The following is a 27,740-nucleotide window of genomic DNA, read 5'->3' as shown; positions in this document are numbered from 1 at the left end:
CATTTCACAATCTGAAATCAACGTAATAGAGAGACAGTGAAGCAAAGTGACCGGCAGTGCAACCGCAGCTCGTCCATAGGTGATCTGAGGAGTCAGGGATTAAATTCTCCAGTGAATTTGAAAATTCAAAGGGTGCAAAGGAGAGGCCCGTGCTGAGGCAGCAGGTTTTCCCACCAAAGTCACGAGTGCTCTCTGGTGGAGAGAAACAAGCATTGCTGCACAACTCACCACACATTCAGCATGCAGGATGTCATGGCTTCGTCCTTCTCCTGTCCTGCTGAGTCCTGATCAGTGAAAACAACATAAGAACCTCAGAAACTCTGGTTCGTGTGCATTTTATTTTATTACAGTACAGTACTGCGGTCATGTAAAGCATTGCAAGTAGCTACAGTGGTGCTAGAGTGGCATTAGAGAATATATTATCAGGACAAAAGGATTTGATAGAAATAACTTATGGTACTCTTATTCACTGCAATGTTATTTTGTTATTCCTACAGTCAAATGCTACTATTCTGATGAAAAAAAATCAACAACAAAAACTTACAAATATATTAAAACATTCATTCATTGTTTTAGCTTGTAATTTGGGGGAAAGGACAATATTTAGTTTTTAAAAAACTAAAAAAAAAAACAAAGCAACTCTTCATCCTTTTCAGCTTTTTTTGTCAAATCATGAATGTTGCTTTATTTGCTCATCATACAGCAATGTTAATGCAGAAACATGTCTTTTATATTGTTCACATTGCAAAGCGGTATTTTATGTGTTGCTATTTTATTTTATTCCTAAATTCTACGTGAAAATATGTCATTAGCTCGAGTTAACCTGTGTGGAATTTCATGGAAGTGTTTGAGATAAAACTGTCTGAAAACGGTGTATCAAAATGTCATTTTTTGCTGTAAATTCAAGATTTTAATGGTTACTTGAGCTAATGTCATATTTAGACCCTGAAGAGCACAACGAATGCGCTTCCAAAAAGAGTTTCTCTAGTCTGCACTTTATTCTATGCAAGTGTGAAAGCAGTGACGCTAAACTGACGACAGCTGACTGCGTATTCTACTAAGCATGGGTAAAACAATCATTTGCAGCTGCTTTGATAGAAGCTTTTTCTCATTGTAGAGTTTTTTGTTTGTGCCAGATTAGGATCGTAACCAGCATGCATGTTGGGTAACATCGTGTCTACATCAACAGGGCAGTATCAGCAGAGAGAAGACCTGGATGATTGTGAGATTTTGTGGAGCATTTGTTCGACTGTAACAGCCTCTAGAAGAACGACTCCCAGCCATAAATAAGAACTCCGTGTTTTGAGCACAAGGAGACAATATTCCAGAGGCTCACACATCCGGTGCAACACACCAAACGCACGCTAGCACTGCCGTCACTTGTGTCTAGAGCGCACTTGAAGCAGCGTGGGCGTCTGCTCCATGATCCGCAGCAGCAGATTATCAATATAGTCCTCCAGGTCTCGGACCTGCGCCTTGACCTTTTTCAGCTCGGCCTCACATTTCTCCAGCTGCATCCCCTGACGCTCCGAAGCCGCCTGCTGCTTCTGCATGTCCATCTCCTGCTGCAGCAGCAGGGAGATCAGCTCCATGTTGGTCAGGTGCTGGTACTGAGCCGAAGTGTCCACCGTCACCTCCTGTGAGATACCAGGAAAGAAGCAGTGCAGCTGTCAGGTGTGAAAGTGGCCTGTTAATGTCACAATTGTAGGACTAGTTTGACATTTCATGAGAACTTTCTTGTTGGGAGTAACAGTAGATAAGAAATAGGGAATGCAGGTAGGAGATGGTTAGCTTAGCTCAGCATACAGACTGAAGGCAGGTGGAAACAGGTAGACTGACTCTATCCAATGGTTTAATATGCTAAGAACCTCTCTGGTGAAAATCTTGTTCATTTTATACTGGAAGACACGTTGTGAGTGAAATACACAGTAAGCTCCATGTCTGGCTGCTCAGAAACACAAATTCAGGTTTCTGGAACCAATCCTGCAGGATGTGGCTTCCTTCCTTCATTATTCTTCTTCAGAATCAGTTTCTGGGTCAAATATGTAAGGATGAATTATGCCGATATAACAACTTGTCACTGGGGAGTGTAGAGTATTTTTACAGTGTTTGGGCAGACTAATAGGTGAGCTGGTGTGCTGAACTGCAGCAAGTGTTGGAAGTGTAGATAGAAGCAATGGCTTCATTGATCTGCACACTGTAAAGAACGAGATGCTGTGGAATTACAGCTAAGCTATTTTAGGGCAGAAAGAAGTGGGAAAAACTTCTAAATATGTCACTTTGAAGCACTGAGATTAGTTTTTAGGGTTTTAACTGATGACAGAGAAAGACTATAAGTTTCCAATGTGACAAGTCCAAAATATCCTGATAATCCAGTTAGTTTAACAGATGGATGCATTTAAAGGCTTTTCAGAAAACAAAACCTTGCCAAAAAAAAAAAGGTTTGGAATACTCAAAGACAAGATTCTACAACCGGAAAACTTTGTTGTCTTGGTATATTACAGGTACAGGCAGGTTGAATTCAATTAGAAAGCACATTTAAAACAACAAGAGTTGAACCAAAGTGCTGCGCAAATATAACTAACCACCCATATAAAGACAAATCTGATATAACCACAATAAAATAAAGAAAAATATAAGATGCAACACAAAACAAGTCAGGTTGTTAAGCTGTATTGGAAGCTAAAGAGAGTAATCTAGTCATCAGCAGCGATTCTGGAACAAACTGTTCCAGAAATCAGCATTGCCTCCATTTTTCTGTCTAGATGTTGAAACATCTAAGCATTTCAGTGAAGCAAACTCTTCACAGGCTGTAAATCTCCTTCTCACCTCGCTACTTCTTCGAATGAGAAATGCAACTAAAATGACTGCTGGCGTGATAATAGCTGCTGGAAAATGAAACAGGCACATTTTCACCTGCAGGTGTTAAAAAAAAATGAAATGAGTCGCAGGAAACAATGAAGTCATCACAACATTTATGGTCCTGCGGTGTATTTATTAACACCATGTGCACTGCTGCTGTTAATAAATGCTCATGGAAGCATTAAACAGTCTGAGAGCTTAATGGCTTTCTGTGATTTAGTTATATGTGACATCTTAATAACTTAATTCTCCTGCCGTTTGCAAAAAGCGAGACTCACGCAGCGTCATGGATACTGTCTGAAAAATGACTGTGATGTTTAATGGTAATCCACAGGTTCATTTAACCATTATGGGGCCACAAAGTTTTGCTGAAATACTAAGTAAAAATATTTTATAAATAGGAATTTTATGGATCTTGTGCTATTCTTGACTGTGATTCTGTTAGAAATCCATCAGATCGACTCCAATATAACATAACGGACAATAACCAGAGAAACAATTAATACCATAATATAAGAAGTCACAGATAACAAAATAACTCCACACTTATTTTCAGGGGAGACTGAAGGTACCAGCAGCTGGATTCTCTTATCTGGGTCAAAGAATTATGTCACACTTGAGAGAAGTAATGGGATCAGAATTTCTCTCCCCAGTGTCGGAGGTAACCTCAGTCTAACAAGGAGCTGTTAGTAAGTGGCTGCAAACTTCCATGTTATTTTTCTTCTGCTGGACTGTTTCTGTCTCGTCACCTGAATTATTATTATTATTAGCATTTAGCTGCTGTGGAGTTGATGTCCAGTTAGGTGGGGAATATTGAGAATTTATATCACTAATAGTAACAAACAAAGAAACGATCCTTTTAGAAATTGGGCGTCGTGAAAAAGGTAAAACAGGATTTTTTTTAACAGTACCTGACTTCTCTCAGGTTCAGCAGCGACCTGATGGGTGGTGCGTCCAGGGTGGATGGTAGATTTGAGCTTCTCCAGAACAGAGCGACTCTCCTTCTTGTCGGACTGGCTGGAGGTCAACGGCTTCACTGGATGAGATCTGCAAAACGAAGAGGTCAGCACTAGCATTTCAACACCATACCTGCTTCCTGTCCAGTCTAACGATGGCTTTGTCACTGTAAATTCATTTCTTCAAGCAGTTAGTTAACTGAACGGCACACACGCTTCCATCCTAAAAAAAAAAAGCTAAAAATATCAAAGCAGATCGACAAAAACTAAAATACAGTCCAGAAATACTGTCTTTGAGCACTAAAAATTGCGGCTATGTCAATCAATTTGAGCATATTTGCTTCCTGGAGCAAAAACAGCTGCGTCACAAAAAAAATCTATTATTTCTGAGTCCCATGAACCATTTAATCCTCAGCCTCAGTGGCGCTCCTGACTGTCCTTTGCTTATTCTCTTGCATATATCAAATGTACCAGCTTCATTGTCGACTCTCCTTGTTTCTTGAGAAGCCATAAATCTAAATTTGAAATTACATTTTTAATCTGTCTATGATGACTGTCTCATATTTTGAAAAATCACAGCTTTCTAAGAATACAGTAAAATCCACACCGATTTTCCAATTAGTACATCTAGACGTCCTATGATGGACATACTGTATATTTACCTTTTAATAGCAGGTGGCCAAAAAAGCAGCAAAACCAGGTAGGTTTAGGCAGAACAAAGTGTAAGAAACAACAAAATTACAACAGCCAACAAGAAACTGAAACATGAGATGAAGAACAGAAATGTGAAGCAAAGCCAAGAACAATGCAGCAGGTATCATCCAACAAGTTTGGATGAAAAGGCAGAACTTAAATCCACAAACGCATTCGACATCAAACAAGCCAAGACAGCAGGAAACAAAACTATCAGAGCAACCAAGACAAAAACAAACATCCCAATTACATGTTTTGTGGCGTAATGTGCAAATCATGTCTGTTATTTCAATTTTAGTACAGCTTGTAAACACCTACACAAGTCATGTCCTGGTGTGAGGATTCTCACCTGCTCTCCTGACGGGGCAGGTTGCTAGCTGGCTGTGTCTCCTCAGGCAAAAGTGAGTGCCGTGCAGCGACCAGGAGCTGGTCAGTGGTGGAGGTGGTAGAGTAGGAGGAGGTGTAGGGGGCCACAGCCAGCGTAGTGCTGACTCCAGCACTCGGCCCTGTGCTTGAGGGTTGTATGGAGGGGCAACAGACAGGGGTATCATCTGACAGGGAGAGTGCATTAGGGATGGAGGGAGGACAGGGTTCAGGCTCTTGCAAAGATTGCCCAATCTTTGTCTTAGAAGGGGTTCTCGAGTTCGGCGCTACTTTTGCGTGGAGGTCTTCAAAACTGATCTCAGTGGTGTTTTCTGGAAGACATGCTGTCGTGTTATCCGTTGAAGACATTTGTGACGGTGTGTTAGACTCTCCGCGATGTGTTTGGTCACTAATGGTGCTACCATGCAGCAAATCTGTCTGCTTATCTAACGCCTGTAAGGAAGACAGAGCTGATTTAGTGGGCTGATAGGACAACGGTCCTTCGCTGACTTCGGAAATGTTTTGAACGAGGCATAAAAACTGCTCAAACTCTCTGTCTCCGCTTTTGCTTCGGCTGTTTGGGCTGTCACTGCTGCTCTGTCGAGACAGTCCTTTTGGTCTGAAACGTGCACTAACCACCCCTGGAAATGACTCCATCTGGTTAAGTTTGGCTAACTTGGCCTGTGGATTGCCATTGTCATCAATGTCCTTCTGTGTCTTTTTAAAATACTCCTCACTTCTTCCTTTTTCTTTTCTGTATCCTGTTTCAGCATCGGTTGAATCAGATGTTTGATTTTCTGACACCAAAGCAGAAACCCTGCGGCTGTTCACCCTGGAGTGACCGAGTGGTGGCACATTATTCAGTTCACAACGACAGTCTTGGCAGTTGTCTTGGCAAACTGGAGCTATTTTGCACAGTTTATTAGAAATTATTTCAAACGAGGAGTTCATCTCAGGTATGTAGGTGTCCTTTAAAGTGAACATGTCCTCAGGTGTGGTCTTCTCATGGTAAACACCTATCTGTGTATCTTCCGGTGGAAAAGCTCCGGCCAAACTGTGGATGCTTTTGAGAGTATCGGCTACCTCTGATTGAGAAGATCCATCAGAATCAATAAAACCAAAGTCTGAATTATTCACATTCATGTTGAGATCTCCTAAAGTTAGAGAGAAAGAAATGTTATTGTTGATGCATAGGGTTTCAGGTGGATTGGGTTCTACCGTCTCCTCTACTGGAGTGGAAGAAGTATCTAGTACCTTTACATCTACTGGTCCATCCTTTGATGGACCAGTAGATGACATGTTCAAAAGGTCTGTGACAGATATCTCACTATCGAGAAGCATTTTAGGTCCTGAGTTCTTAGATGTGTTCCTGTTTCCAGTAGTTTCCTCAGCATTCAATGACAATCGATGACTGCTTACTTTGGCTTGTCCATAATGTCCTCTACACACTCGTCCATACAAGTCCTGCTCAAATAACATCCCTCCCCAGCAATCAGTTTCATCTTCTAAAGGCTCATATTTGAACTTTTTGAGCTTCTCTTCTGGCCTGAATCCTGGAGAAATCCTGTTTGTGCAGGGTTGGGAGTGGACGCTGAGTGAGTCAGAGGTCTCGCTGCTTGTGTGCGGGTCTGGAGATACACTGTTCCTTTTACATTCGCCTTCTTTTCCGCGTTGTAACGAGGCCACACCAGTCTGTGAGAGGAGGTAGGCTTCTTTATGGACAGCTAGCTCCTGACCTCTATGCAGCCAGCCATCAGAATAAATATCATGCACTGAAGTTCTTAAAGGTCTCCTCGGAGGCAAAGGTGGAGGCTCCTCTTGACATGTTTGCAGTTCTTGTGCATAAGTATTGGCATTGTTATTAAGTAGCGGATAGCTACGTTTACGTGATGAAGTGGGGCTGCTTCTCAGCTCGTCTGGAGGAAGACTGCCTTTAGGTGAGTTGAGCCTGCTGGAGGCAAAGGCATCGAACGATTCGTCCCATTCTCCCGCACTCTCCGACATCGAGCGAGGGGCAGAGTGGTTGGGGGAATTCGGAGTGACTGCTTTGGGTAATAATGCAGGGAGTGAAACCTGCCTAGCCACTGGCCTGGGGCGCTCTCGCTTTATGGAAACCACGTTTGCAGCACTAACTTGGTGAGCAGTGCCGGGTGTGCAGGGCTGAGCGGGCAGAGTGGTGTAATGAAAGGGGAATGAGCCAGAAGAGGAGCAAGGCGCAAAAGGAGGCGACTTCTGCAACTCTTCCGCTATGAGCTCCTCAAAAAAGGGGTTGCGCTGCATACGTGGGAGGAAAGGGTTGGAGGGTGAGATGGGGGTTGAAGCGGGGGAGGTAGAAGGGGTGAAGAGGTTGGTGTGACTGCAGTCGTCAGGTGAGACATGACCGGCGGGGGAGGCGGAGGGTGAGGAGCACTGAGGAGGTACAGGGGAGCGAGGAGGGAGGGGAGGGGGAACATCTGAGCTGCTTTCTACCTTAGGAGAAACTTCCAGCCTGTGGAGGAAAATAGGGCACAATAGTCCTCTTAGTTAATGATGTGCCAGGGTACCAGATGGGGAACATCGTTCTTACACAAACAGAAAAGACAACCAGAATGTTAGCTCATAATCCACAACACAAGTGGGACATTTTTGTTTAACTAACTTCAGTCTCCAAACTTCAGTAGACATAAAATTGGCCGAATGATAGATTTATGGAAACGGTAACGTAAATTAAATTTAAAAAGGCAAAGCACATTTGCAAAATAATCAAGCAAATAAATAAATAATGCATTGCAGCCATTCAAGCAGCACCTGCACTGGCAGCTTTTCTGTCGGGTGAGCTCATATCAACATGGAATGATTTTCTTCACATCTTTTTCTAAAAACCACCGTGACATTGCATCTTTGGTAGAGAAACACACACTGGTAAAGAAAATGGCAACGCTGGAGTGCTATTTGTGGAAAATATAGTGTGAAATGATGATACAGCATGGTTTTAAAATGGAAGAAATTATGAACTAAATCAATTCCATTTTCAAATGAGCAGGGAGCAGAGCAAACACTGGACTCAGGACACCCAGCTGAGCACAGGCCTCCAGTGAGTCTGGACACAAAGTAAATTCATCAAACACTGTGAAGCCCAGGGACGAGCCCAGAAATGACCCCAACTCACCTCGGCTTGTTCTGGGAGTCACCAGAGCCAAACCAACCTCTGAGCCTCCCCTCAGAAGCAGAACCAGCCTGGTTTAAGTCTGACTTAGCTGGGAGAGAATCACTCCTCCCTCCAGAGAATAACGTCTTTCTGAGCTTCCTCCCTTTGTCAGGTGAACCAGCAGCGGAGGCGACGATTGGCGTCGCTGCCTGCACAGGGCGACCCCCTATCTGAGCCTGCTGGACTGGGGGAGACGACGCCTGAGCTTCCTTTTCTTCATCCTTTTCGTCTTTCTTCATCTTGTCAAAGGACCAGCGTCGGCCCTCTGCAAAGGAACCTTTCTCCTCACTTCTTTTGGTGAGGTTCTGCAGGGAGCGAGAGAGCGGGGAGCATTTCTCTAGCAGAACCAGTTTAGACGGCAGCGCTCCGGAGCTCTTTGGAGTCGATGGCTCAGAGTCGTAGACATGGCTTCCATTTATGCACAGGGAGGACTTGGACTGAGTCATGGTCTGACCTTTGAGAGACTCCACTGCAACATTTGATCGTGGGAAGGCTGTTGTGATCTTACTAGCTTCGTCGCTGAAGGCTCGCTTGTGTGTGAGAACCTTTGTGGTGTGCTGACTGGTGAGCACTGTGGGGAAGACAGAAGATCTGGATTATTGAAAAAATTTTTAAAATGTTCCAAGAACACAGATACATTTCAAAATTTTTTAATCAACATTTTTTTTTGCCGTAATATTTGTTTTTTGCTTGTTGGAGAGAGCAGAAAGCAACGTTAGAGTCGGGTTTGGAACCGGCCGAAAAATGTCTAAAACCTCTTCTTGCACCGTTTTTGGTCTCCACCAACTCCTGAGGAAAAAAAATCTTCCTCCTTAGCTGCCAAATGCCACACTAGTTTCATTATGTAGTGGCTAATTTCATCTGTCTACTGCTGGGTAGTGGGATTTCCAGAGCATTTTTGACAAAAACAGCTGCCTTTTAAAGCTAAACTAACAGTTGATAAGAGCTAAAGAAGCTAAATCATAGTTTCTGCATAACAGATGCAGACTTCAAAAGCAAATAGTGAATACTCACATGGTTTTACTCATGCTGCATTAGTTACATGTACACAGAAAAAACACAGAGGGTTCCTGTGGATGTTTCTGAAATGCCGTGACTTTGCACATTTTATAGGATATAGCAGCTAGTTACAGATTACGATGCAACAGCAGACATAGCACAGGATTTCTGGAAAATGTAGAACTTCCTTCTGTGTTTCAGTACTGTCGATGGAATTCATGAACAAATCAAAGCACCTCCAATGTCTGGCAGCAACTACTTTGATTACATCTTCTTTAATGATGAATTATTAAGGTGTGAAAGACTGATAATCGCCTTGTACAGTCTCTCTTCATCGTGAACACTTGTTTCAAGCGCCATTTGTTTTCCTGGCTCTTGTGTAGTCAGCACAAACATGTCTGGTCACAGATTTTGTGCCTCCCTAAGTCAGTATGATGACAAAATTTAAAGTCACAAAGACCCTTGCAGATAAGCGGACACAGAAAGCATGAAATGGCCCTTAAAGCATCCAGACATAACACCAAAACAAAGAGCTGAAAGGCAGTAAAATGCTCTAAAGGCCTGAAGAGGACAACTGAGTCAGAGGATCCTATTTTGTCTGAATCTGACTACTTTTCGGTGACGTACTAATTTTACCCATTGGTAGCATAAAAATATATGTATCTTGGTCACAAATCTTCACTAATCAAATTTAGAGGTTCCATTAAAAATATTTGGAAACATCAGTACTCAGCTTTACTATTTAGCCTGTTGTGAGAAAATAGGAAATTATCACTGAGTATGACAGGATTTCTTTTTCCCAGATCCTGACATGTTCCACCTTGTAGTCGGTGTAGCTCTGGATAAAAGCCTAACCATGAGCCACACTACTTAAACATACGTTGGGTGAAAAAACATTTCTGTTTTCACCAGATTTTTGATTAAATCTTCATACGTCCTCTGCTAGAAAACACAGATTTTTTTGTTCTTTGTCATGTCATCATGTCAAATCTTACCTTTTTTAGCTAAATCTGAGTCCACTCTCACTTTGCTCGTGTAGATCGGGGAGCTGGGAGGGTCTGACAGCAGATCCAGGCTGGGTGGGGGACCGAGGTTATCACTGGTCATGGAAGACACACTGCTGTCTGAAGCCAGCGATGAGCACGACCTGGTGTCCGACGACTTCCGCAGCCTTCCTTTGAAGAAATCCTTCATCTTGCTCCTCTTCTCCTCCACCACCTCCACATTTTGTGGCTCCACCATCCCTCCGCCCTCCTCTCCAAACGGCTGCCCCAGAGATCCCGACAGGGCGGCGTAGCGGCCTGGAACGATGGCCGAGGAAGACTCCATGTCCCCCCGCTTCCTCCCCGTGACGCGATCCTTGAGCTTTCCGAACGCAGAGCGAGGTTTGTCCTTTATGGTGAGGTCGAACATGCTGGCCGTCATGTTGTTGCGAGTGAACTGGACGGTCACCTGAAGATCACCACGTTCCTTCTCCTTCCTTCCAGCCTTAGAGTTGAGCTTGAACCATCTGGAGGAACAAAAGAAAAGCCAAATTTATACAAGACATGTGAAGGCAACATTGTTAAAAAAAAAAAAAAAAAAAAAAAAAACAAGTTTCTGGAAAATAAACTACAAAAAAGTACAATAATGGCAAACATCTGTAAAATAATTAGATTATTAGCTGATTTACAGACAGTAAAACAGTGTCACTTTATGGTCACATATTGCAAATGAACTAATAACTATTTGTATAAATACAGATTTTTTATTTGAAAATTGTGTACAGTTCTGGCCAGTTTTTCTTTTTTTCTTCTTTTTACAGCCACCATTTCAATTAATATTTTTTATGATTGTACTAGATATTATTTGTAATTAAACAAATTAAGGAAAATCTGTAAAATAACAAAATTTGCCACGTTTCAATCCTTAAACTGTATAAATTTTCCTTGAAATAATGGCAAAAACCTGTAGAATAATCATATTTTTTGCTGATTTAATGTAATTTTACAGACATCGTAAATTAATCAATCAATATTTTCTTCTGTCATTTGACTAGATAACTATAATTGAAGAAAGCAGAGAAAATTGGTGAAATAACAGTAAATTGTTCAATAAAATGGAGATTGAAACAGTCACAAAACATTAACTTCTTACTATATATCTTACGTATAATAATCAGAACTTATCTGGTCATTCACTGACAAAACGAGAAACAAAAAACAATGATTTCCTCTTGGCAAAGCCTTCCACGTGTTACATAATGTGAAAATATTACTCAGGGGAACTGTGCTCAAAATGTGCCTTTGACAAACTGTTCTATAAGTACTCTGAGCAGGAAATCACAATCCAAATTCCTCAAAGTCCACCCACCTACACCTGCTGAAAAAAAAAGAAGACATAGACAATACGAGGAGTCAACCAATGAAATCCTCCCTCTGTTCTGTCATGTGAGTGGACCAGAGAAAATGTTACGGAGCCAAAACTAACAGCAGGAATCCAGTGTGAGTTTCACTGAGCGTGGAGGGCGGAGAAGCCACAATTAAAGCCAGATGTGCTGTATTGTTTCACTCCATTCTTCTCCTCAGTGCTGATGGTGGAAGTGCTTCACATGAGAGTCCAGTTATGTCACCTGTGGCACAACTGAGCTCATAAACACAAGAGGTCGGATAGGAAAATATAGCTCAGTTACAACTATCTTCTTCTACCTGAGTTGTTTAATTCAAGGCCCTACTGATCAACAGGGTGTTTTAAACTTATCTGAATGAGACGTTATTGCTGGTAAAATACAGACAAACATCCACTGAATACTGTCACCAATGTAATAATCTGAAATACAAAAGGAAAGAAAGGATTTTCAAGTTCAGCTGGCCCGGTCTTAATCTGAAGATACAGAGAATAAGCCAAAAAAGTCAAAATAAATGGCTTTTGTTTTGAAGAAAAAAGACCACTAATGGTGTTTTGATTAAAGTGTTTGGTCAGCCAGAGTTAATACTCTGCTAAAAGCATTACAAGAGAGTGACGTAGGATGATTTCAGAACTTGACAGCCATTAATCTGACGCAGAACTCCAATAAATAGACGCTGACACTATCTACCACCTCTCATAACCTCTGTCATTTGGCTCCGGTCTAACATTATTTTTCCAGAAACACCACTTCTTCAGTTCAGCCAGTCGCTTCTAATCATAACAACTCTTTTACTGCAAGATGTGTTTCATTTTGAGGAATTCTGACCCTGCATGACCAACTTTTTTTTTCACCTCTATTTGCCAACCTGTCAGTCATATCCCATTGTTGCACTATTTTTATTCAACCATGTAGACAATGATAATATGTTTCTATCTGTAGGTTCATTAAGTGGTCTGAAGAAGGACAAACTTTCCTATCAGAACTTGTGCATTGAGTATAAAGATGGCGTCTTCCTGGCTGCAATCTCAGTGTCTTCCACAGTGGAAAATGCATCTCGTGTTGTTGACACTCAGTGCATTGTGGGGAACCGCTGCCGGAGTAACTGCTGGTAAAGGATGTCAGTGCAAAGTGACAGAATTTAATGAGTCTGTAGGGTTCAAGCTTTGGCAGCTTTCACTGCCATGTGTCACCCTGCTAAACACCACGTCTGATTTCCCTTTTCTTGTAGAAGCTAATGGGTCAACTCAGCTGCTGTTGTAAATGATGCACATGACAGATAATTAGAGATGTGTGCCGATGGAACTATCCCCAAAATACCGAGTGCATAACCTGCATTAAAGGAAGACATGGAGCAGAAGGTATCTGCCATTTTCCTTTAAAGTTTACTACATGTACTGTAAAACAAAAAATACAAACACTTTAACTGTAATTTCAATAATTCACAGCTATTTTACAGATTTTATTTTACAAATTAAAGTATTTGTTTACATGTTAATGATAAAAATAAAACCCAAAAAAAGTAATTAATTTTTTTAATTTAATGCCAAAACTGTAACTATCTACATCAAAAAATTATCGGTATTTTTATGAATGGTAATTTGTTCTTTTGACCACAAAATTACACTAATCTAAGTGCAATTAAATTAGCAATTTTTTTTTTATTTTACAGATTTTTTTCATTATTTGGAAGAAAAATTATACGTGCTAAGGACTGAAATCGGTAAACATCTTTTCAAACTGTTGTTTCACACATTTTTCCTGTAGTTGTTAAATTATAAATAACAACCACTAAAATCATAGAAAAAAGTGTTAATTAAATTAAGCAATTAAAAAAAAACAAAGGCAATTTATTCTTTTAGGTTTTACCATAAAATTGCACTATTTTTACAGTTATTGAATGAGCAAAAATTGTTATTTGACAGATATTTGTTGTTATTTGAGTAGAAATTATATATAATAAGAATTTAAAAGCGGTACATGAAAAATTGTTAAAGTCAAAACCTTTAAAACTAACAAGTTAACTGCAACCCCCCCCCCCCCCCCCATGCACATAATGTCCAAATCAAAAATCTGTACTTTTACAGATAGTGATCATTTTTCCAATGTGTGACAGGAAAATTCCTCAGTTTCACTACAATTATATCAGCAGAAAATATTGTTATTTGACAGATATTTGCTGTTATTTGAGTAGAAATTATATATAATAAGGATTGAAAAGCGGTACCTGAAAAATGCACTGTTATATTACACATTTTTTCCTGTAATTGTTAATGTAAAAACTTTTAAAACTTACAGGTTAACTGCAAAAAAAATCACATAATGTCCAAATCAAAAATCTGTACTTTTACAGATAGTGATTGCTTTTCCAGTGTGATAAGAAAATTCCTGTTTCACTATAACTAAATCAGCTTAAAATATTATTATCTGACAGACATTTGCTGTTGTTTTCACCATTTTTGCAGATTATCTGACTTGCTGTCTGGTTGCCAAAGGTTTACACAGATCTATTTTTTTTTTATTTAATATTTCTTTTTTTTACAGTGTGATTGGAGTCTGACATGTAAACATGACACATCACTTCTGTTTCATGAGTGAGCAGTGAAGTTTGTCATTCAGGCTGCATTAGGATTTAAAATCTCAACCTACTCGTCTCTTGGACACGCTTGGTCCTGGAAGATCTTATCGAGAGGGATGACGGTTTGCCCCAGAAACACGTCCAGTCCGATCAGCACCCGGTGCATGACGGTGAGCACCAGGTCTCCGCTCCCGGGTGGGTACGCGCTCCGGCCGCCGTCCTCCAGGATCCCCGGCAGCAGCTCGAAGCAGCACTCCTCGTTCCACTCGGGCACGTCCGCCTTCTCCACCAGCCCGGTGGTGTACTTCTCCTTGCCCACCTGGATGATGGTGTAGAGGTAGCGGCTGCCGTGCTTGCCCTTGGTTCGCAGTCCCCTTGCGCGGAGGACGGTGACATTCACATGAGTCGGCACCCACCGCTGATCATCGTCCAGATCTATCAGGGACATCATCTTGCACCCGCTGTCCAGAGCCCCTCGCACGGTCGTGGTTTCACTCAGTGGCCTGTCTGGTCCCTGGATGAGGAGATCATCCCCTCTTTACGCTGCGCCAGAGTTTCCGTGCTGCGCCAAAAAAAAAAAAAAACACCTCTGCAGAATATCTCCAAAGTCTGCCGAGCCTCTGAGGGTTTACCCGAGGTCAGCTTTCAGACAGCACCCTGGGCCTGCGCTCCACCCCGAGCTGTGCATGCTATCCACATTCAATCAATGCAAAGCTCGTTAAACGATGCTGAAATCACGCCGAGTCCACGCTGCGTGTGTAATGTCGCATCAGTCAGTTTAGTGTCCAAAATGTGCTTCGGTGCGTTCACGGCCCGCCCTCCTCCACCACGGCAGGCCCGCATACAGAGAGAGAGATGCCGCAGAATTAAAGAGAAACACCCATCCAGAGCCTCACCACATCCACACGAACAGAGAGGGAGACAATAAACGCTTCAGATCGTCGGTCTTTGGTAAAGAGAACAACATGCTTAAGTTCCTGGGCGGATCCTTTTGTGCAACAATTTCCAGCTCATTTTTCCATTTCAATGATTTTTCATTTACAGTAAAACCTCTGGAGCAACATCTTCAATCCAAGATAAATTCTAAGATGCAAAGATTTGTTTGACAAATTTGGATTAATGAAGCCAGTTTAAACTTAATTTTTAAACGTATCACAATTGTTTTTAAAGATTTTATGAATGACCAACCCTTAAGGCTGAGCATTTGTTTCCCGTTTTTATTTATGGGCACATTTTGCTGCATCACTCTTCTCTCCCTGAGCAGTCCTGAACCTCAACTTCAACTTGATAATACATTATTAATAAGCTGGGGGGAAATGTTTCCACTGATGGACGTCTTCTCTGTAGCTGCGATGCCATCTAGTGGATTTGAGTGTGAGCAGAACCAGCACAAAAGAAAGAATCAGATGTTGAAGATGTTGAAGTCGCATCCTGATACTTCTGTCTGAACTACATATGAGCCACCAGACTCTGACATCTCTGCTGCAACTCTGACACAGCTTCAGTGTGAACTTCTGGGGCCTTTTGGTAAATCACTGATATTATCTAATGGAAGTTAACCTAATCTGTATTTGATTTATTGAGTCTAAGCTTTGACATAATCTTGTCAAATGCACTCATGCATCCACTGTATCCTGAAACCCTAAAACTGAAGCAGCTAAATGGAACTCATCCATCATTCATTTTATTAGTAACACCTACTCCTTCTTCAGCGGCATGTCAGGATGTCTTTTGTGACTGTAAAGCTGTGCTTGATCTTGATTTTGAGGGCTGTAAGAGATCAGGGAGGACAGAGTTATGTTTTTCTTTTTGCTGAGGGGAGAGTAGTGTAAAGTTTCGGAGTCTTTAGTAATTAAAGTTACTTAAAATGTCCAACCCACAAACCTGTAATTTGACAAATCATTAAATCTTAGATACCATCACTGAATATGAAATTGCACAGCTAATGAATATTTCGAAATGTTTAAAATGTCATGTTTAGATAGATAGATAGATAGATAGATAGATAGATAGATAGATAGATAGATAGATAGATAGATAGATAGATAGATAGATAGATAGATAGATAGATAGATAGATAGATAGATAGATAGATAGATAGATAGATAGATAGATAGATAGATAGATAGATAGATAGATAAAACACAAGTACCGTGGTGATGTATTATACTCTGGGGCTGTTTTGCTGCCAGCAAGTTAATAGACGCATTTTCAGCTTCAGTGCTCATTTTATTTATTATAAATAAAAAAAACTAAACAACAGAAACTCTTAGATTGGTAAAAATGCGACTGATGCTTCACAGTGTTGATAACAGCCACTTTGAGGGTAAAGGAGTAAATACAAACCAACGCTCACATTCAGAACAGCAACACAACGACAGAATCCAACGGGTTTAAGGTTTCTGTGGCACTTTTCTACTTGGCTTTTTAAAGAAGGAGACATGGTATTTCAAGAACACCTCGCACAATAACTGTACTTTATATTACACATTTACACAGCACTGTCGACATGGCGAACTGACTCTGGTACATTCAAACGTAGAAAACAGTGTCATGGAGTGAAGTTCTCGAGTGTTAAATAAATACAAAGTGAAAGAATAAAAACGGTTAAATTCCACTTAAGGACTTCTCACTGTAGGATTGCTTTAGCTACAGTGAGACACTTAAAAGTGCAAATAAGGACTTCGGAAAAGAAGAAGTGCTCAAATTTTTCCACTTGGATCGACTGGTATTTGTTTAGAAGTGGACACTTTCTGTCATTGTCATTAAACTTTAGTGTGAGACAGAAACAACACACATTAAATGATTTCTGACACACAGCTTTAACACTAAACTGTGGAGGTCTCCAAACAGGTTTAAGGCATTATTATATGGCAGCTGCCTTAAACCAAAAGATTTGATCCATCTGAACATGAAAAGGCTTCATCGAACAAAACAACAAGGGAGTAAATTACAGATAATTCTTTCTGTGGCTGGGTTCCAACAAGTGTTTTTTTCCAAAAATATTTAAAATTATAGAGGAAATAAAATAGAGACATTCAAATAAAAAAGAAACAGTCTATTTTGCATTTTCTAGTTTTCTATTTTGTTTCCTGAACTCTGTTTTATTAATTACCAGGCGCTCACTGTGTGGAACAAACATCAGCATGTTTTCGCTGCCACACAGTCATTCAAACAGATTTAGGAGACGTCATGTAGCCTTTGCAGATGTGAGAACTTCTGCAGAGCTAATTATCTGACTAAGAATTTAAGAGGAGGAGAACTTTGGTTGAAGTTAAGCCAGGGAGCAAATTGAGTTGTTAGTTTCAAAAGTTGCGAGTAGAACGCTGAAAGTGTCGAAATTTTATAAAGGTTCTGCAATATTTCTTCTAACAAGAACGTTAGGAGCAGTGCAGCATTGACCAAAACTTCTTTCAATCAAAAGGAAGCAGTATTTCAACGTTCTTTTTAAATGCACTTTTCTTTTTAAGAAACTAAATGACACATAAGAATAATTTCTTTAAAAATGGGGACACAAAGTGCAAGACTACAGGTAACAGAAACATGACTTTCTCAGAGGCACTCCTGTAGAAAGGTTGCAAGTAAAGGTGCTTCGCCATTCGTCAAAATTATTAAATGCTACAGTCCACTATGAGGGTGACAGAGGTGCAGCGTCAGGAATGGAGAGAATTTGGTCATTAACACAAATAACTTCCTGAAGACCTCTAAAGATGCACATGAAAAATGTAAACACAAAACAACCTTGTCGAAGTGACTCCATCCTAAACAAACCAAACAGAAATATTCCACTGATTGTGACCTAACATCAAACCATAGAAGAAGTAGCATGGAAGACTGAAATTGTGTTAAATTTTAAACCCTTAAATGTCTAATTTCGAATAAACAAAAGTTTCTGTATAAAAAATGACAAAAGAGCTACAAAACTATTTGAAAAGAGGCCTGTAGTTATATTCTGTGTGATAAACTTCTGGAATGTTTTCGTCACTGTGGCAGGATAAGGTCGGTGTTTTGGGATATGTTGTTGTACGGCTACATTTCAAGCATTTGTCTTTAACGTCTCCTTTCAATTCAATCCGACTGGCCGTTCTGGCAGCCTTTTAAATACAGTTCGTCCTGCGACAGATGTCCGTCAAAGCCGTCCATGTAGAGGCTGCTGGTGCTGCTGCCGCTGCTGCCCAGAAACGTGCCGACCGCTCGGCCCTGACGGGCGTGACCGACGGCGTCACTGAACACTTTGTTGATCTGCTCCTCCGAGGGCATCCACCAGTCTGGATTTGAGGCACAGTGCATCCGGATAAACTCTGGCAAGATTTTGAATTACAACGTGATTTGTTAAATTACTGGAAATACAGGGACCTTTGATCAGGATTTGATGGGAATGAGTTTTGAGATTGACACCAGGTGGAGTTTGGATGATAGTCGATGATGAGGATAAGAAGACAAACAACAGCGAGGCAGAGCTACAGTACTATCAGCTCTTCTGTCGCATTTTTACTCACTCTGGGCTCATTTTGCATTGCAGTATAAAGTCCTGCACCTCTACGGAAACAGCACAACCATGGCTCGAGGTAAAATGAACTCAGATGTGTATATTGTGCAGTACAATGAAGTTATGATGTCTAAATCATAAAGACAGAAAAATCCAACTTGAATCTCTTTGATTACGTATTTTGCAAAATTTGAAAAAACACGGAATCAACAACAATGTACCCAAAAGTGTTACCAATACAGAAAAAACAGCCACTGTACATACTATAGATATTTAACTACTAACATTAATTTGTATCCGTACTTGTCTCCTATCTGCTCTGTCAAAATGTCTGAGAATTTTTATCATGATATTGTCACAGCTGAGTCACTAATGACTTTATTGTTGCATTGGGGAGCATAGAATTTTTTGATTTTTAACATTAGTTAGAAGAAATGCTTTATTTTTGACATATTTTTCAAGGACACAAAATTCTAAAGTGATTTTGATTAAATATCACAACTATCAGCTCAGATCTGGTAAAATTTTCAGATGACAAATGGTGCAGTTATGGTGATTTTTTTTGTAAAAACATGTCTTTAAAATCTGCTGGCAGGTTATAAACTGAATATATCAGACGGATGATTTACATTCTGAAATTTTAAAATAGTCGTTTTGTTATTTGGCACATTATGTTTGCTATATGAACACACTGTCACAGTTTGGTAGAATTCAGTTTTGTTATAAATAATGGGCTCAGTTGACAGGTGCTGCTGCTTTTCAATTCTGTAACATGGTTTGTTGAAATGGAATTCTTTAATGAGCTCGAGTAAGATTTCATAAGCAGACATTTGCCAGAAGTTCATGGAGAAGTTCTACCGTTGTTTCAGCAGAGGTCATAGGATATCTCACTTAAATCAAGCAGACTGACACATAAAGCAAACACTCCTCTAAATCTACGCTTTGCAGGCCACGTACCTCTGAGGCAGCTGACTTTGACGGGGTTGAGTGGTCGCCTCTCCAGCCCCGGCTCTCCTGAGTGAACTGAACGCTTCCTTTTCCCCAGACCACAGGAGAACTTCAGCTCATCTGTGGTGAACACATAACGGATCAAGTAGCGCAGCAGCCGCCTGCCGTCCTTCTTAGAGGAGTTGACGGCTTCGTCCCACTGCTTATTGGTGATGAAGAGAGGATAGTTCTCCAGGAGCTGCTTACTGCCCTGTACGGATGAGCGGCACAGCAGATAAAAAACTTTAAAAGCAGCTTTTAATCTATAGCATGTTCTCAAAAATGTAACGCAGTTCCATCTGTATGTTCTTAAATAAAAAGATAGAAATTAAAACACAAACCTCAAAGACTGTTTGCCGTTCTTCTTCCTGTACAGACACATTTTTTAGTTTCATATTTTCACACCATTTGCTCACACAATTATCACCACGAAGACCTCTCCATTGCAGAATGGATCTGATGTGATATTTTTGTACCTTAGCATATGCCAAATAGCTGTGAATAACGAACAGGAGGCTGTTTCCTCACCTCTGTGAGCTGCTCCTCTGGCATTGGTTGCATCAGCTGGTTGTGAAACTCAAGAACAGTCTTGAAGTAGTCAAGAACATTTTGACAGGGAACTGTAGAAAAACACAAGCGAATGTGACCAGCAGTAGAAACACATCGTCAAAATTGTTAGCAACGAGACAATCCATCTGGTGTATAATTAAACAAAGATGATTTTGGCTCTAATGTTGTATAATTCTGGGATTCGAAGGATAAACTGCACTGTATATATATATATATTTTCCTGTGCAGTTAAAATAAGCAGTTTTAATGAAAATTAGGTTAGTGTGACACCGCAGAGCTCTGAATTCTTTGGGGAGAGCAGAAAAGTTAACAAAAATAGATGCTTTTCAAAACGTTGCCAAGACTGTGTGATGCATTTAGATAACGAAACCAAAGGAAATGAGGGGACAGCCTTTCAGATAATCAATTCAGAAGCATTTTTCAGGCAACAGTGCTCAACATTTTCTTGAATGCTGGTCAGGCCAATTTTTATTTAGTTTTTTAGCTTTGTCAATCTCACACATGTAGTAATTTTTCACAGCTCAATGCAGGAAGATGAGGTCACTATTCTTAATTCTGCTTCAGAGTGGTTCCATACAAGGTCTGATGTCGATTACAGCAAATATCCCAAAGCTACAGAGAACACCTGATTCTCATTCTGAGGTTATTAAAACTTTGAATTTGAACGACAAGCTTCTTATAAACCCATCAGAAACTAAAACAAGAGCAGAGTCTTATTACTGCCTCTGTAGAGTAGTTAAATGGTGATAAATAAGATCATTTCAACTCAAAAGTTCTGTATGTTACATGTAAATGAGTAAATGCTGACAACTTTAAAAGAAGCTAATGAAAAGTGCAGTTTTCTATAGACATGTTGCAGTAAACACTCCTGCATATGTACCCATTTGAACTCTTATCTTCTCATACTACTTTTGAACAGATATATAGACAGGTGACATGTTATTTGTTTGAGAGTTAAACTGATTAATCTCGAAATAATGACTGCAAAATTACTTAGATTCACGTATTTCAGTTTCTTTTGGTGCTTTAATTTGTCACAGTTAGACAGTACTCTCTATTAACATTGTCGAAATACCAAAAAATATCTTTTGGAAGACCAGAGCCCACACCTCCAATCGAGTTGAAAACAAGCATTGAAGCTGTTTCCTTTAGTTTGTCAGCACTTTGAATTAAACAGAAATATGAACTGCCTAAATTTTTGTCCCCTCCCAGAGTTGAACATCAATACCCAGTGAAGTCCTGGCTGTTATTGCTGCACCTGGGACGTTCTCCAGCTTGTTGCGGAGCTCCTCGTTCTCCTGCTGCAGAGACAACACCTCCTGCTCCAGCTCCAGGCAGCGAGGACAGCAGCTCTCCTCTTCCTCCTCCTCCTCAGGCAGCGTGGACGACGGGTGGCCGTAAGACTCCGATGGAGTCGGGGATCCCCACCCTCCCAGGTTGTGTCTGGAAGGAGACGCCCCCGAGCCGGGCTCCGCTGACGGACACTGCTCGTCCTCCAGACCCACAGTCAGATGTTGCTGCTGCTGCTGCTGAGGCCCTGAGAGCAGATAGTTCTGTAGGGAGTCTGTGAAGATGCGGAGAACTGCAGAGGTCTGTTGTTGGTTCAGATGGCTTTGTTGGGCCTCCTCCTCGGGGTCGGTGCTGGAGGAGCTCTCTTCAGCTTTGGACTTCCCCTGTGAGGAGCAGTGGAGCCCCTGAGCGTCCTGTGGCCCGTCTTCCAGCTTGATGTTAGAGGGGAAGGAGGAGGACGAGGGAGGCTCCAGGAGACGGCCGTTGTTGAGGAGGCTGAGGACTCTGCTGCACTGCTGAGCAAAGGCATCCAGGATGAGACGGTTTTCTACAGCAAACAGAGGAGAAACCAGGAGCTGTGAGAGATGCTCATTATTAGAGCAGCAACAATTAATCAAACAGTTGGCAAATAGCAAATGAATCACCAACTATGACGATCGAGTTCTGTTCATGAAAGAACCTTTGCAATACCACTGACATATGCAGTGCTGTTATGTCTATACCTTGTACTTGCGTATATTTTGGTTTATTTTTGTTTTTATACTCCATTTCTTACATGTTTGCACTATCTTTGCTGCTGTAACACTGCAAATTTCCTCAGTATGGGATTAATAAAGGATGAACTTCTCTTATCTTCATTAATCAGTTTGAAGAAATTTAAGAAATTAAAAAAAAAAAACTGAAAATTTCAGCTGCTTAAATTAGAATATTTTTCTGGTTTCTTTCCTAGTTTATGGCAGTAAATCTTTTAGTATCCTCTTGGGCTTTGAGAAACACTGATCGACATTTTTCACCATTTTCTGACATTTTATAGCTCAAACAACTAATCAATTAAATGAGAAAATAATCAACAGATTAACAGACAAAGGAAATATCCATTAGTTGCAGCCATGTTCATTATGAAAGAGTCACAGGAGCTTGATATGCTGTCAGACTGATGCTATTTCTAAAAGTTTCCTTCTGACCTCTAAAAGACCTGAAACACCAGTTGACAAAACACATAATTTTAGGTCCATTTAGAGGCAGATGTGAAGCTTTTGGCTTGATCACATGGCTGCTATTGAGTTTGCTCAGTAACCAATGCAATCAGCTGACAAACATCTCATCCTAACACACAAATAATCTTCCCCAGAAAATTCTGTTTACTCAGCTGCTACAGAAGCACAGATATTTGAACTTTTACAGATGAAAAGGGCTACAGGGCACATTTCAGGGCTAACAAACAAATTCTGTTTGCTGTTGCGATTGTAAGATAAGCGCGAAAGATGCACAACAGATAAGAAAAAGACCTTAAGGACCTTGATGGTGATAATATTTTCTTTGTTGGCAACCATTTGGTTTCGACAGATTATACTGAAATAGAGTGGAGGAAAAACTACTTAGAAAATGAAAAATACTCCAGTACTTCTACAACCATTGAACACACTGGATGTACTCATTCTGCTTCCTATTACACATGGCATGATCAGATTTAGAGTACAGATGCATCTGCGTCGAAGCAGCGTTTTACTGTTGTAGGTGGTCGACATGTTTTACTGCTGGTTCCCCGCACAAGAGTTGGGACAGAAAATAAACCTGGGAGGTCGTGAGATGATTAATGCAGAAGGGAGAAAAAGCTTCAGCTTCATAAAACTTTGCATGATTTGACTTCTGAGAAGTTTAGAGGGAAAATAGTTCCGCTGTTCCAGTTGCTTTTTTTGGTCACTGGCTTAGTTGTCAGCAATGAATTTTTTCAAACTTATCATGTGTTCTGTTTAAAAGTTGAAGCCTTTCTTCAAAATAACCAACAGCTTTAGCTTGCAGATGTCAAAGTACAGTATTTCTGTCTGAAATGTAGCGAAGTATAAAGCAACAGAAAATGGGAATGCTCATGTAAAGTATCCCAAAGTTGATAAAAATGTACTTCTCAGTTTTAGTTCTTTATGCCTCCTTTAACTTTCTTCTCCACCATGTGTTATAGCAGCAAAGTGTTCCATTACAGTAACACACAGACGGCTCCTCTGTTCATAAAAATGTCAGCTTGATTATGCTGATTTATTCAGATGTCAATAAACTCTAAAGTCACAGTATCTGCTGTGACCAAACCCAGCCGAGCAAAGAAAATCAGCACGGAGCTATTGTCCAGAAACAAGCCTCGGTGTATAGTTACCCTGGTAGTCTAGGCACGTCTCAATGAGATGATCTCACACACACCTCCATGTAATGATTAGGAGTCCACTGGCCTCACACAAACACACACAAATACACACACATTGACAAAATGAGTTCTAGGCGGCCATTGCTGCGTTGCCACTCGCTCAGACGTGTCTATCAGCCTGGCGCAGATGTGTCGCATTTATTAATATGCGTGCTGTCTCTGTTTACCCGTCGAGATGTATCTGATATCACTCGCTGCACCCCCACCGTCACCCCCACCCTCGCCTCTTTTCTCACCAGTTCTGTGGCAGCATGAGCTGAGAGCCTCATAAAATTTCATTAAAAACAACACGCTCGGCAGAGGCAAATTTATGAGACCCATTTATTTTAATCACAACTCTTTGGGAAAGGCTTTTCAATGCAATTTGTGTTACTGTGTGCTGAACTGATTGCTGAGTCCCAGGGTCCCCTCTGGTGCTTCTCTTCATAAGAAAGGACATCAAGTTTTTTTTTTCTTTCTCTGCCATGACAGGACATTAAGTTGTTCCCATTGTGCAGATAAAAGCACTTTGATGTGTCATTATCAGCGAGAATGCATGGCATGTTTAGATGGGATTAGATGTTGTATCTGATGCGATATGAACAGATTCACCAGAGCACGGAAAATATGGCTTTGTGTTGATTATTTCATCAGCACCATCACAGTCTTGTGCACGCAAATCCAAACAATGGGATCACAAAACACTTAAACCTGGTGGGCTCAAGTGTGTTGTAGATATCTTTTTAACAGTAAACATGTAACACTGGATGCAAACATTTGTCAGCTCACATGCAGGTTAGGTGATGTAGGGCTACAGTGCAACCTGAGCTCTGGCTGAGCACTTGATTGTCTGTAAAGCAACAATAACCAGCAGCAAATTGAGCCTCAGCTGCCAGCAGTGATAAAGAGATTAATATCTGATTAAAGGATGAGATGTCTAATATTTAATTTTGTAACTGCCAGGATTAGGTTCGCTGCTTTCATCTTAATGCTGGGTTCCCATGGACCCGCCCTCCACATGGGGAACACATTTCTTCCTGCACAGCCCTCTAATGAACAGCAGCTGAGGAGAAAAATGAGCAGGGAACAATGTGTTTCAACAGGAGATTGCGAGGGCCCTTCTTGCACACGCACACACACACACACAAATGAAAACACACAAGTAAACACGCACAGGCACACACAAGCAGGCAGGCAGACAATTACCCAGTGTAATTTTTAGCACATGCACAGTGCAGATTCAATCATGACTGCCCTCATTACAACAGCAAATCAATCACTGCTGACAGGAGGAGAAGAAGAAGGAACAAAAAAAACATGAAGCATGCACAGGTGATGTGGAGCAAACAAAAGGGACACTAGCTGTTTGATTTGCATTTAAGTTTACTATATCTGCACAGGCTTTATGCTCATGTGTTTGGGCAGCCAATCCAAAATAAACACCAAAACCTGGAGACATGTAGACTGGGAAAAGTCTTCATATTCCAAAATCTTGAATAAAAATGAGAGCAGACCTGAGCAGGAGCCACTCTCGTCACTCACTCTGAACAAGTTTGAGACCCACCTGTGCTGATGCTGTAGGTGCAGTCCGGGGAGAATCTGGGCTCCGCTCCGCCGCTGCTGCCGCCGCGCCGCTGCTGGGTACCAAGAGACGCTGCCGCCGCCGCTGAGGTGGAAGTCGGGACCCTGCTGCTGGGCCTGGTCTCACAGGGGAAACGATGCTGCTGCTGTTGCTGCTGCTGGGGCGTCTGGTGATGCTGCTGGCTGCTGCTGATAGCGACGCTGGTTTGGTGGAAGTGCTGCAGACGCTGTTGGTGGTGATGGTGCGGCTGGAAGGGATGGGGCTGCTCGGGGTGAAAAGTGAAATGATGCCCGTCTCCGAACAGGGGCAGCTCCACCACAGCGGACCGCTCGAAGCGCGTCTTGCCCGCCGAACGCTTGCTCTGGAGGGGTTTCAGGGTGCTGTACGGACCCCGCTGCTGTCGGCACATCTTCGAGGCGCAGGGCCCCTCGTCTGCGGGCTGCATCTCTCCATCCATCCTGGCCGGGTGGCACAGCGCGGCGGTGTAGTAGCGTGCTGGTGTGACAGGCAGCTGATGAGTGAGGGATCAGATCGTCACTGTCTGGCTCCGCTTCCCCTCACACACACACCGAGCGAAGGGTGGGCTAATTTACTGACAAGTCGCCGCTCCAATCCCCAGTCGGCAGCTCCGACACTGAGACTCCTCCAGGGGGGAGATACAGGCGGGACTAGTGCGCCACTGCCTGCCTCCTTTGTAGCCAACATCCTCAGCGAGAACAACGGGGCGCTGTAGCAATAGTACAATCTGAAAATGAGAAGGAGAGAGAAAAAAAAGAGAAAGAAGCAGAGCCAAATCCTACAAAAGAAAAGGCAGAGGCCATTTTGCCGTTGAGCTCAGAACAACAATAGAGCAGCATGAGCACAAATGACAGAGGATCATTAGGAGGCGAATAAGAAAACATTAGTGGGAATTTAGCTTTTTCTAACAATTAGAAATCATCACTGAACAAAAACAGCAGAATGGGAAAAAAATAACACATTTTACTCATGTTTAGGTAACGTGAAAGCCCCGGTCTGCTTATTAAAAATAGTCGGTAGGTTTATAATGTCATTTAGTTTACCTCGTGTGAAATAAAAACAGGTTCACGGTCTGACCAGCCGCAGGACGAAAAGTTTGCAGCTCCACATGAGGGCGCCGCTTCAACAGGATTCAACCAGCTGCTGGTTAAAACACATGTTCCTTATCCTTTTAAACAGCCCTGACAGCTCTGAAGTTTTAGCTTCTGTGAAACCCCAAAACACATCCAGTAAATGTCGTTTCTGCACACTAAGCGCAGTAAAAAAAAAAAAAAAAAAAGTCATCGAAGCTAAACAGGCTAGCTACAAGCTGAGCTAAAAATATTAGCTCAACAGTAGCCTGTAAATGCTCAATATTATAAACCAACAAATCAGCTAGATATTTTCAGAGAATTACTTTAGCTTCAAGAGCTGCTACACTGATCACAAACCGAATTTAAATATGAAAATGTGGTTTATAACTCGTTTCATCAGACTCAGAGTTAGCTTAAGATGCTAATTTTCATCTATTGTAGCCTACCTGACCAAACAGTTATTAAAATACATATTACAAATAAACTAGCAGTATGACTGTGGTACCTGAATGCTCAAGATGTGCGTCTGTAAACTGACTCAGTAAAGTTAGTTATACAGCTAACTGCTAGGCAAGTTAAACTATGCTAACTTTAGCTAACATGCTAGTCACGCCAGACCAAGTAGGCTAAACACTGTAAAAAAAAAATGTTTAAAAAAAAAAAATAATAAAAAAAATTAAGAAATACATTTCTTCCAGCTGAGGAATCAACAATGCAATAAAATAGTGTAAATTAACCATCCTCTAAACATTTCTGCAATTGTGCATTTATTTATTTGCTTTGTAATGTTTGATGATATAAGTAGTTAGATCTAATTCTATACCTAAATGACATGCAAATTCAATACTTTAATTGTAATTATACTAGATATCCCTCATTTAAGTCTGTGTAAAATTAAGACTTCTGTTACTGTTAATTCTCACCAATACTATCAAATCTTTACAATTCATTTAATCTATTTAACTTGAATTTAGAAGTTTTATCCATTGAATAAAAAGGAAATATTTGTGGAATAACAATAAATTTGCAAATATATTTCAATTTTAAACTTAAAAAAAAATCTTCACAGTTGCATGTTTTAGATGTTATTTCACATTAGACATGTTCCAAGACTATTTTTGGAATTGTATTTTTTGTGTATTTGAGAAACACTGAAAATTCTATAAGATTACAGATTTTAGTACAGTGTACATGGAACAGCAACACTCTTATATACTTATATACTCTTGTATATATTGTATATATTGTAAATAAAGCTGCTGTAACAATGTAAATTTCCCCTGGAGTGGGGAGAAATAAAGAACTTTATCTT

At 41.0% G+C, this 27,740-nt stretch overlaps 2 protein-coding genes across 3 annotated transcripts; both read right to left on the bottom strand.

Annotated features, from left to right (window-relative positions):
* Window positions 1-324: 324 nt before the first annotated feature.
* LOC111583621 (rab11 family-interacting protein 1) lies at window positions 325-14,862 on the bottom strand. Its single transcript, XM_035958423.2, has 6 exons — window positions 14,096-14,862; window positions 10,056-10,570; window positions 8,023-8,632; window positions 4,861-7,362; window positions 3,774-3,909; window positions 325-1,637 (listed from the first exon to the last, which is right to left on the bottom strand). The coding sequence occupies exons 1-6, from the start codon at window positions 14,473-14,475 to the stop codon at window positions 1,377-1,379; spliced, it is 4,404 nt and encodes a 1,467-aa protein (XP_035814316.2). The 5' UTR covers window positions 14,476-14,862; the 3' UTR covers window positions 325-1,376.
* A 1,370-nt stretch (window positions 14,863-16,232) lies between these two features.
* Window positions 16,233-26,319, bottom strand: LOC111583622 (BEN domain-containing protein 4). 2 transcript variants are annotated; one of them, XM_023292800.3, is made up of 6 exons: window positions 25,320-26,319; window positions 21,299-21,907; window positions 20,029-20,120; window positions 19,842-19,868; window positions 19,471-19,711; window positions 16,233-18,325 (listed from the first exon to the last, which is right to left on the bottom strand). In XM_023292800.3, exons 1-6 carry the CDS (start codon window positions 25,792-25,794, stop codon window positions 18,093-18,095), a joined length of 1,677 nt encoding a protein of 558 aa, XP_023148568.1. In that variant the 5' UTR covers window positions 25,795-26,319; the 3' UTR covers window positions 16,233-18,092. The 2 variants fall into 2 exon arrangements, with proteins under 2 accessions (XP_023148568.1, XP_023148569.1); XM_023292801.2 differs by having other exon boundaries at window positions 21,329-21,907; window positions 25,320-26,312.
* Between the last annotated feature and the right edge of the window lie 1,421 nt (window positions 26,320-27,740).

This window comes from Amphiprion ocellaris, chromosome 13 (assembly GCF_022539595.1).
Source record: "Amphiprion ocellaris isolate individual 3 ecotype Okinawa chromosome 13, ASM2253959v1, whole genome shotgun sequence".
NCBI lineage: Eukaryota > Metazoa > Chordata > Actinopteri > Pomacentridae > Amphiprion > Amphiprion ocellaris.
Note: the sequence above shows the minus strand (reverse complement) of the source record. Positions and strands in the feature narration are given on the sequence as shown.

Bases quoted from the DNA above. Each gene is read 5' to 3' on its own strand.
- LOC111583621 (XM_035958423.2), bottom strand. From the start codon at position 14,475: ATGATGTCCCTGATAGATCTGGACGATGATCAGCGGTGGGTGCCGACT. The intron at 7,363-8,022 runs GTGAGTTGGGGT...TTTCCTCCACAG, and splicing joins GACTCCCAGAACAAGCCGAG to GCTGGAAGTTTCTCCTAAGG. The intron at 1,638-3,773 runs GTACTGTTAAAA...GGTATCTCACAG, and splicing joins CTGAACCTGAGAGAAGTCAG to GAGGTGACGGTGGACACTTC.
- LOC111583622 (XM_023292800.3), bottom strand. From the start codon at position 25,794: ATGGATGGAGAGATGCAGCCCGCAGACGAGGGGCCCTGCGCCTCGAAG. The intron at 20,121-21,298 runs GTATTGATGTTC...GTTTTTCTACAG, and splicing joins AACAGCCAGGACTTCACTGG to TTCCCTGTCAAAATGTTCTT. The intron at 19,869-20,028 runs GTGAGGAAACAG...GTGTCTGTACAG, and splicing joins CAGAGGAGCAGCTCACAGAG to GAAGAAGAACGGCAAACAGT.